General features: G+C 39.8%; 1 protein-coding gene across 1 annotated transcript; it reads right to left on the bottom strand.

Annotated features, from left to right (window-relative positions):
• Nucleotides 1–3,298: 3,298 nt before the first annotated feature.
• On the bottom strand, nt 3,299–10,319 carry rcc1 (regulator of chromosome condensation 1). Its single transcript, XM_082551825.1, has 10 exons — nt 10,196–10,319; nt 8,907–9,003; nt 8,400–8,587; nt 8,108–8,287; nt 7,640–7,736; nt 7,417–7,539; nt 6,639–6,779; nt 6,415–6,534; nt 6,173–6,325; nt 3,299–4,071 (listed from the first exon to the last, which is right to left on the bottom strand). The coding sequence occupies exons 2-10, from the start codon at nt 8,983–8,985 to the stop codon at nt 3,896–3,898; spliced, it is 1,257 nt and encodes a 418-aa protein (XP_082407951.1). The 5' UTR covers nt 8,986–9,003; nt 10,196–10,319; the 3' UTR covers nt 3,299–3,895.
• Between the last annotated feature and the right edge of the window lie 1,119 nt (nt 10,320–11,438).

Below are 11,438 nucleotides of genomic sequence, written 5' to 3'. Positions count from 1 at the left end.
TAAAAAAATATAAAGAATTTAGTTAAAAACATTTGTCTGGCTTCTGACGTGACTGCATGCTCACCCCTCAAGCACCCAGATTTACAGCACTGCCACAACTGTGACATTTGCTTAATTTTTTCATTGTTTCACATTTTCTATAAAACAAGTACAGTCAAACACTGAGATGCTGTGGTCTAGCTGCAGAGTGACACACGCTTAATGAAGTGCTTTGGTGTTTTAACCCTCGCTCACGGCGGCTCATATGCTCAACAGAATGGAGAACAGAGAAAATCTCACTGAAGCATTCACAACAGCGCTGCATTGTGTGTGTCCCTGCTCATATCGCTTTGCTGGGAGCAAAAGCTCAGATTTGTTGTTTGGCTTAATAAAAGACAATCATCTTGTTTGGGAAACTGGGATAAATACACAACTTGAGCTCTATTATATCGCGATGATGCAGTCATGTAAATCTTTCAGTATAAAAAACATGTCTGCATGGCTGACAGCGTGTTTTCACTTTACAATCTCATCTAGGCTGACAATGCAGAACTGGGCAGAATATGAGCCATCTCTCTCTCTCTTTCTTTTTTTAAAGAAACTGTTAAATGTCTCGGTTTAAACATCAGATAGTTTTTGTGTGGTATAGTGAATAAAATCTGGATTTATGGGATTTCCAAATCAATGCATTATGTTTTTATTTACATTTTACACAGTGGTTTGTATATAAGTCATTGAGTCAGGGACCTATCCTACATAGGAGGCCTGGCTGGATGGTGTAGGTACTAGAATGAAGAGGATACAGTCGTGAAACTTTACAAGCAACCAGTTCAGGTCAGAATAACAGTTTAAAGATGTGGTTTGAGCCTTAATTACTCAATTCCGTCACGAGACTGTCTCAGCTTCCCTCTTCCCTGCTGTCAGTTAGCTGCTGTCCATGAAGGTGACTTAAACCCAGTGCTAAACACAGTCCATAAGACAGATACATCACATCTTGTTGAAGTGATGCGTTGCATACAATTGTGCTTTGCTAGTGTTTAATGTGTTGTGTTATCCTATCGGGACAAGACGTCTTTTAAAAAAAGCATTATTTTCAAAAGATGTTGCGTTCTTTTAAGCCTCTGCACGGCTCTTGATTCACTGCTGTGGGCCTCAGGAGATCCCCTCATACCAGCGGATGAGCAGTTCAACCTATCAAGGCAGTCACTAATAACTCCTAGCATGGATCACAGAGGACGGAAGACCAGCAGCTTAACAGCAAGAGAGTCATTTATTCACTAATAAGATCTGATTTCGGTTCGCCAGCGCACATGCTCTCAGGCATGTTTTCTCCAAGTGAGACTCTCCTCCTATTAAAGCCTGACACCAAACAACATCCTAACATGAACCATGTGCCTGCTTAAAGACAATATCTGCACCTACTGAATGTAGTCTCTTTCCACTTGCTAAATGCAAGTCATTAAGCAGTGCATCTTTAAAGTGCTTTAAGTTGAATAAAAACACACATCAGTGTGAAGTGTGCCGTTTGGTCGATATCAGTGTTTCTGAGGCTGCTCCTTCTCCTCTCTACATTTAACCTGCCTAAACACACATTCAGATGCATATTATCCAAACTGTGTTAATTCTATATGAGGCAGAAATTCGATATAAAGACGGATTGATTTGGACAACTGCTTCCTGCTGCACGCATTTAACAGATTCTTACCAGCAAATGAAAGAAACTCGGAGAAAAGCCTCTCCAAAGAATTCAAGTCATCAGCCCACTTTGGATTTTCATGATTAGGTCACACTTGAGAAATAGCACTCAAGACTTTATGAAATAGCATGTTAATTAAAAAAAGCAGCAGGGTAACTCAAGAGCTGCTACATCCCAGATTGATGCAGAGCTACATGATGCTAAATTTGTGATGTTTTCATCTTTTTTTTTTTTTCACGTGATGCTGCTCATGAAGAGTCTGTCAGAGGTGTGTAGTCTAAAGCCCTGCAGAGAGTGGTACCCAAATATGAGCTTATGAGAGACGTATGTAGATCTCCGAGTGACTGTGCACGTGTGCAGGTGTGTGAGAGTAGCTGTTCTCCTCTTTTATTTGTGAAATGAAGAGGATCAGAGCCAAAAGTGAAAGGAACTAATGGCAGGATGTCACTGCCGACTTCCTGTATGAATGTGAGTCTTTGTGCTGAGAAGCTTTTGGACTATAATAAGATGAATGCTTCAGTATGTGGAAAGCTGATAAAAGCATCAATCCTTGACATCTCCTGGCAACCTTTCCAAACTCTGCAGATTCAATCTCTAACATTTAGCCCACTGATGCCCTGAAGGTGCATCAAAGGAACACTATATTTATTACAGAATCAAGGATCTTTATGTGATCTACACTGGAGGTTCTTTAACAAGTAAAATAAATAAATAATTAATGGTTATTTAATTAGAAATAACATTACACACAGAATAAATGTTTCAGGTCTTACATTGGATTAACGAAATAAGGAAACATTAGTGATATTGATGCAGAACTGCAATGCTTTGTTCACCCACAGGGACTTTATTAGCTACACGTGTCCAACGTCTCCTTAATGCAAATATCTAATCAGCCAATTACTTGGCAGCAACAAGGGGAAGATGACCTCAAGTTGAAACCAAACATTAGAATGAGGGAGAAAAGTGATTTAAGTGACTTCCCGCACAAATATAAGCTTTACAGAGAATGGTCTGAAAAACAAAAACAAAAAATCTATCCTATGAGCGGCAGTTCTCGGGGAAAAAATACCTTGATGAAGTCAGAGGAGAAAGGCCAGACTGCTACAAGGTGATAGAAAGGCAACAGTAACTCGTAGCGACATGAAAACATAGATCCATCCTGCCTTGTATCATCAATTCAGGCTGCTGGTGGTGTTGTAATGGTGTGGGGAACATTTTATATCGCGTATCCATCTGCTGAAGACTGCTTGAGTTCACTGTACTTGAATGGCCTCCACAGTCACCAGATCTCAATCCAGTAAAGCAACATTGGGATGCATTGGAAACGCAGATTCTCATCATGAATGTACAATTTATAAATCTGCAGTAACTGTGTGATGCTGTCATGTCAACATGGACTAAAATCTCTTAGCAATGTTTCCAGCATTGTGTTGCACGAGTATTCAACAATAAACAGCTCAGTGAGTGGGCCTCTATTTGCCTTTTCTGTAGCACAAACACACACACGCACACAGACAAATGTTCTTTTTACAGTTAAAGAAAAGCAGCAAGGGTTTACTATCAAAAAGCTGTAACCAGGATCTTATTAATACACAGTAAATGAAATGAAGTAAATGTGTCTTGTATTTTCCTTAAAAAAGAAATCAGCTTTATTTTTCAGACAGGAAATGCAACAAAATACAGGATACAGTATGATGTGTTACCAAATGTCCAAACAGTTACAACAAATTTGTGTGCACTGGGTAGAACGAACAGTAGTCGCACATGTTAAACTCACCAGGCGTACAGGTCCTGTCTGACAAAGATCTAATCTACTTATTGCTTTAATGAAAACATTAAAAAGACTATTTTATGTCCTTAAACATCCTGCACTGCCATTTCCTTTATGTACATGCACAGTCATAAACATCACATATAACATCTTAGAGTCATACAAATGACCAGATGAAAAGACTTTAAAGGACTGTCAAAAACTAGCTTTAAAAAAAATAGTCTTTCATTTGTCATGATCTACCAAAAACATCACAACATTCCCCAATGCCAAGGGCACAGGAGCTTCCATAAAAGAGGACAAACCTCACCTCTCCCCTCTATCACGCACGTCTCACACTCCCTCGGCTCAGCATAGGAAGTCACATTCATCAACACCCTTCCCCTGATTTAGGCACCCTGGCCCCACCTTGAAGCGCCCCCTTCACTCTCTGTCAGTGCAGGACATCAGCTCTCCTGCTTGTCTTTGACCAAAAGGACGGTGTGCTGCCCTCCACTGGAGGCCATCAGTACTTCACGGTTCTCCAGCTGTTTGCCTGTCATCTTCACAGGACTCCACTCATCATCTTCCTCTCCAGTGCCAAGCTGCAGGTTGGTGCCCATGCCCCAGGCATACACAGATCCTGGAGTAGGAAAAAGTGACAGTAAGGAGAGCGAGCAACCTTTTATTCTCTAAGGGTGTCGACTGTGTGAAAACCCAGGAGTGAAAGTTTAGTACTTGTTGCACTGTGAGTGATGGCTCTGATAAGAATCCTGCTTCACAATTTTGTGTCAGACAGTCAGTCACACATTTACTGAAGACTTTTTTCCATATCTAAAAACTTTCTAACCATTAAAGAATAAGTTTGGACACATTATTGAATGTTTTTTCATTATTTTATATAGATACAAACTGAAGACATCAAATATATGAGGCAAGATATATAGAATTATTTTGCAAAGAAAAAATTGATAAATTATTCTAAATATGTTTTATATTTCAGATTCCTCAAAGTAGCCACTTTTTGCTTTGTTAACAGTGTTGTAAACTCTTGGCCTTCTCTTAATGAGCTTCATGATGTAGTCACCTGAAATGGTTTTTACTTCACAGTTGTGCCTTGTCAGGGTTCATTTCTGAAATTTCTTGCTTTCTTAACAGAGTTGGGACCATCAGTTGTGTTGTGCAGAAGTCAGGTTGGTACACAGCTGACAGCCCTATTTGGCAACTGTTAGAATTCATGTTATGGCAAGAACCAATCAGCTAAATAAAGAGAAACGACAGTCCATCATTACTTTAAGAACTAAAGGTCAGTCAGTCCAGAAAACTGCAAAAACTCTAAATGTGTCCCCAAAGTCCAGTCGCAAAAACCATCAAGAACTATAACAAAACTGGTTCATATAAGGTCCGCCCCAGGAAAGGAAGACCAAGAGTCACCTCTGCTGCTGAGGATAAATTCATCCGAGTCACCAGCCTCAGAAACCGCAAGTTAACAGCACTTCAGATTAGAGCCCAGATAAATGCCACACAGAGTTCCAGTAGCAGACACATCTCTACATCAACTGTTCAGAGGAGACGAATCAGGCCTTTGTGGTCAAATAGCTGCTAAGAAACCACGACTAAGCAAAAAACATCAAGAAACACAAGGAATGGACATTAGACCAGTGGAAATCTGTGCTTTGGGTCTGATGAGTCCAAATTAAGATCTTTGCTTCCACCCGCTGTGTCTTTGTGTGATGTAGAAAAGGTGAACGGATGGTGTCTACATGTAGGGTTCCCAACGATGGTGTGATGGTTTGGGGGTGCTTTGCTGGTGACACTGTTTGGAATTTATTCAAAACTGAACCAGCATGGCTACCACAGCACCCTGCAGCCACATGCCATCCCATCCAGTTTGCGATTAGTTGGACCCAAATTATTCTTCAACAGGACAATGACCGAAAACACACCTCCAGGCTGTGTAAGGGTTATTTGACCAAGAAGGAGAGTGATGGAGTGCTGCATCAGATGGCCTGGCCTCCACAGTCACCTGACCTAAACCCAACCAAGATGGTTTGGGATGAGATGGATGGCAGGGTGAAGGCAAAAGTGCCAACAAGCGCTCAGCATCTCTATGAACTCCTTCAATACTGTTGAAGGAGACTGTTCAAGGTGACTACCTCATGAAGCTCATAGAGAGAACGCCAAGAGTGTCCAAAGCAGTAATCAAAGCAAAGGGTGGCTATTTTAAAGAATCTCAAATATAAAACATGTTGAGTTACTTCACACTTTTTTGTTTCCTACATAATTCCATGTGTGTTCATTCATAGTTTTCATGCCTTCAGTGAGAATCTTCAATATAAATAGTCATGAAAATAAAGAAAAACCATTAAATAAGAAGGTGTGTGCAGATGTGACTGGTAGTGTAAGTTACAACTGGTAGTTAACGTACAGTAATAGCTTCAAGTATCCCTACAAAACAAGGTTAACTGTGATCTCCTGCTAATAAACCTCACATTACTTTCTCTTCATGCCTAAAGTTGGATTAAACTTGCTGCCATCTCACTGTCACCAGCAGCAATGTCTAAACAAACAGGAAATGAGGGGTCATGTGTTTGTAAGATAAATTTAAAGCTAGGACGATTTAGGGCAAAGCATAGTGTCTCATTGCACTTCAATGCTTCAGAAGAAAATAATAACAAAAAAAAAGGGGCCGCAAACAGACTCAGTTGTTTTACTCTTCCCATCCTGATTGCCTTGGTTCTCACCTTCTCTGGTAACTGCATAGCTGACAGACGCCCCGCATGACACTCCTTTAGCCAGCTCTATCCCCATCACAGGTGTGGGCTCGCTCTTCTCTTCAGCCCCTTCTCCCAGACCAAGACGACCATACTCTGCTCTTCCCAGGCTATATACCTGCCCTGAAAGACAAGAGTCCAACACTCCAGCTGACTTGAGTGCTAACAGATGATGCGTAACATCTGCCTGCAATTACACACAGCCAGCTTACCTTCAGCATCAAGGCAAAGTGTGTGATGCTGTCCTCCAGAGAAGTCTACCCAGGCAGTGGTCGAGTTCTTGAAACATGTAAGCTTTACAGGGACAAAACACATCTTGGTGCTTTTGGTGCCTAAAAAGATTCATTTGAAATGATACAGTCACTGTCGCAGTCACAAATAGTACATGGCAGTAGAGTTTACAAAGGATAACGCAGGAGTGACGAGTCACACTGACCCAGCTGGTGATAGTTTGAGAGGCCAAATCCATACACATGGCCCTCTTTTGACACAGCAAAGGTGACGTACGCTCCACAGAAGGCGTCAACGAAGTGAACTTTCCCTTTCACTTTTACCATCTGTGGAACCAGCAGCCGCTCTGAGATCACAAAAATAAACAGGAGTGATGTATAGAACATTAAAGACAGTATAAAAAAGAAACATTTATGTATGTAATCAGATATAAGATAAGATAAGATAGAACTTTATTAATCCCTCGGGTGGGTTCCTCTGGGAAATTCGACTTCCAAAAAAAGCACAGCAACGACCAAAGTTACAGTTACAGAACTGTTATATATATATATATATATATATATATATATATATATATATACACACACACACACACACACACACACATATATAAATACAGAGACAAATATAAATAAAATATACAAAGGGGATAAATAGAATAAATAGGAATAAAAAATAAAAATACAAGTGAATTGCACATTTCAAGTATTGAGGTCTATTGCACCGTTGACTATTTACAAAAGTATTGCACAAGGTATTGTACAGTGAGGTGAAGAGGCACTACAGCTTAGTTGTTCCCCCCTCCTTTGTCCTCCTGTTTCCCCTCCCTCTCCCCTCCAGAGAGGAGTTAAACAGTTTGATGGCGTGTGGGACAAAGGAGTTTTTAAGTCTGTTAGTTCTTGTCTTGTTATTATTATTATTATATTAACATAAATCTACAGTTTTTGATCCACCAAAAAACAGAAAAGGTGTGTGCTACGTACCAAGGCCTTTCCTGCCTCCTCTGTTTGAAAAGTGTTCAGGCACTCTTCCCAGCTGCCCCTGCTCAGCTGAGCCAGACGTGTATAGATTTCCTTCCAGCGTCACCATTACCACGTGATCATTACCTAGTAAAGAAATCAGTTACACAAATATCCCAGTTAGAAACTCATTTATAGTGCACACATAGTAACATAAAGCACTAAACAAAAACCTTTTCTTTTTTACCTGAAACTATTTTAACAACGTGTTCTGTTAAAGGGACTTTAACTGGTAGAGCACACGTTTTCATCGGCTCCAGAAGACCAATAACTCCATTATTATCCTAAGAAAACAGGGTAATATGCAGACAACATGTTAGACAGTCAAAACATTAAATAAATTTCAAAGTCTTTTCCCTACATTGTGTAGAATTACAAGAAGATTATGATTTTATTCATTAAAATTAAATGCTTTCTGATTCCACTGCATACATACTACAATATACTAAAATAGTTTTTATACATTCATTTTACAGCGTTAATAAATGTTTAGGAACAACATTTAGGGTTTGGATAATAATATAGTGCTGAAGGAAAAATGATTTGAAACCTCTGAACAAAAACAATTACATAGAAAGTAATGGAAGGGTGATAAAAATAGTTGCTGAGACAGCACACAGGACCAGACTCCCTAACTAGCAGGGATAGCACTAACCCTGAAAGAGCCCCAGATGTACACCGATCCATCCTCTGTGAGTGCGGCTGTGTGGCTGTCCCCTGCCGATACCTGGACCACCTTCTCATTCAGCGTCACCTTTCCCGGGATCATCTCAGACCCCTCCTCTGATGTGTCCCGACCAAGAGCCCCTTCGTCATTACAGCCAAACGTGTAAATCTAAACAAAGAAAACAGTTTACATGAGAAACTAAGAAGCTCTTTGTTAAACGCTACAAACAGGTTGCCATTACATTTTTTTGAAGTGAGAAATAAGACAGATGTTTGCTTACATTTCCAGTTTCGCCGAGGCACACGGTGTGCATGCCTCCAGCTGTCACCTGAACAATTTTCTCTGGCAGGGACAGAAGTGCTGGCTTCTTCCTTTCAATGACATCTTCCCCTAAACCCAACTGTCCAACATCACCTTGGCCCAAAACAAGAACCTGCCCCGCCTCTTTGAAATGACTCCTGTGTGAAACTGAAACACATATACAACCAGTTTCATAGTGAGCACTGAATTTTATTGGTTTGATGGAAAACACATGGAAAATGATGAAATTAGTAAAAAGTTAGTAAAAACACTGACAATGCAGTGTGATACACTTGGGAGTCAAAAGCCTTCCTCTCACATATGTCCATAATACTTGCTTAACAGAAATATCTTACTTCAGCAAACTCAAATACAAGTGGTGTACATGTTTAAATGCAATGCCACTTTTTAGCTGGACTATCAGTTGTTCAAACTGAATCTGGTTACACCTTTATAAACTCCTGTTTTGAAAAGGGAAGTGACTTACCTTTCACCTTTTTGGAGTCTTTATCATCTTCCACAATAGCAGCAGACTTTCTCTTGGTGGTTGTCTTTTTGGCAGGCATGATAGCAACACTTTTGGACTTTAAGAAAATATAAGGTTGTGTGTAAATTGGGTAAGTTTCTTAACTAAATGGATAATGTGAGTTAAACAGTACAACAAAGTAATTTAAAGTACGCTAGAATTCTTACACCACACAAAATAAAAGAAACAAAAAGGCTAAACAGATAGTTATTAGATACCACAAATGTCTCAAATTTACAAGGCAAGGCAGATAATTAAGTACATGAACAGCCGACATTTAACCTAAAAGTCATTTGCATGTCTACCCTGGGGATGAGTAAAGTATACATCCATCTCTCTATATTACTTACCGATACTCATAATGAGTATTTTAATTGCAGACAGAAAAGAAACGTGGACCACAATAACAAAACACTAGTGTAACCTGGAGAAAACCAGGCTACACTAGTATGATCTCTCTAAATACAAAAGCGTTTATAGACCACAATCACCCTCAAACCAGAGTCCAGACCACAGTGGTCCTGACTCTTAGACAGCACTACAGACTAGCCAGCAGACCAACATAATACACAAAAAGCCTTTTGTTGTTGTTCTAAGACTGCCCAGCAGTTCTTAGGGTTCAACAGCTGTCGGAGCCTAACTTCAATGGTTCTTTCACCCCACAAACAGCTGCGCTTCAGTCACCCCTGCTTCTCATGCTGATAAGAGACCACTGCCCACAAAAATAAGGACACGTGGTACAGTTTGAAATGAGAGTCAGTTTTAGCTTTTGGTCCCCACTATAGATCGTACGACAGACGCTGGGATTTCATAAGGAAGTGCTTGGATAGTGCTATCATCTCCTTTACAGCGCTGGACAGTTTAAATTAAGCTGCGTGATCTAACGCTGGCAGTGCCCATGTGCCCTTGCTAACATTCAGTTAACTTGGCTGCTGAACGAGTTGTATGTGGTTTAAAACATTGACTGTAAATGATCGTGTCACAACGAGCAACGAACACAGCGAGAAAGCAAGATAGTAAATATAAGTTGTTACAGCTTAACCAAAGTTAGTTGGCCGGCATTGAAAGTAAAGCTTTTCAGCCAAATGCCGGCTAACTGTTTGCTAGCCAATGCTAGCTGGCTAGCTAGGGTGTTAGCGTGACATTGAATGAATGAAACCGAGAAACATAATTTAACAATGTAACTGCGTGCGATTCAGTGGTGCAGTATTTCTCCATCTGTAAAGTGTAGGAGGTGATAATTAACTGACCTGTGAAATGTTGAAGAGTGCAGTTTGAAGTGAACGTGCACAGCCTGGTTCCCGGTCTCGAGACGTGCTACGTTACGTTCTGTGGAACCTTTGGAACGCCCGCCTCATTAAAGAGACAGTAACACTCAGAGCCACAGGAAGATGGACACAGACAGATGTTTACATGTATATATGTCTATCTATCTATGATAAAGTGCATCCGGCGAAGCCATGTATCTGCGTAAATTAAGTAATACTTGGTGCTGGAGGAAGTACTCCTATCATCTTTCTCAGAACTGGGACAGGTAGCTCTGGTGAATGAATCGGGCTACAGATCAGTTATAAATGTAAAAGTACTAACGTCTGGTGGAACACTCAGTTTTTATTATAACCAAAGATATGAGAGTATTTTCTACTCCTACTTCTTCTTATTTTGGCTGTTTCCTTTAGGGGTCGCCACAGCAGATCATCTGGCTCCATCTCACCCTCAGTACCTCAAGTACTTCAAAAAGTGCAGAATTTAGGTAAAGGTACACGTCAATAGCTGTAATAGGGCAGTGTATTATTGTTAACAAACAAAAACACCCAACAACAACAATGTAAAAGTAGTGGTATTTTCATCTAAAGTTGAATGCGTAATATAAAACCTTTACCTTATATAGTTAATATTTCTGTTATCTTGTACAGCTCAATAATTAAGCAAGCTGTATGTAATGTAAAGAAAATGCTGACCAGCTGATATTAACACAGAGACTGTTGGGAATCTTTTGATTTTCACCTTAATCCATCTTGTATCACTTTTATGTCTAATTGATATTAAGAGATAAAAATTTATCAGTAACCTACAAACCTTTTTTTTTAGGTTGTCCCTTATCTGTTGTATATTTTGTAACTAGATTTCCTTTTGTCCAACCCAGACCTTAAAGATCTGTGAACATATTTTACCTTCAGTCTTGTCTTTCTTTCTTTAGCTGACGCTAAAGCTACTAGCAAAACTCTCAATTTTCTCACTGTGAAGACCTTTACCTACACATTTAATCCCAATAATATGAAAAGTGCAATTTCAACTATACCTCTCGGTTTTTTGTACACGATGAAGACATACTGCTGTAGTAAATGAAAGAAATCTATTAGCACAAACAAATAAACAAGTAAAATTACAGAAAAGGTTCTGGCAGCTAACTGTCCAGACTTTTCAGTAATTACAAAATTGAAAGATGTTGGTAATTCACACAAGATTAGTTTTTCATTGTTCTAATTATTT

The sequence above is a fragment of the Aulonocara stuartgranti genome, assembly GCF_965226115.1.
Source record: "Aulonocara stuartgranti genome assembly, chromosome: 11".
NCBI classification, from domain to species: domain Eukaryota; kingdom Metazoa; phylum Chordata; class Actinopteri; order Cichliformes; family Cichlidae; genus Aulonocara; species Aulonocara stuartgranti.
The sequence above is the reverse complement of the archived record's forward strand: the minus strand, read 5'-3'. Positions and strand labels throughout refer to the sequence as shown.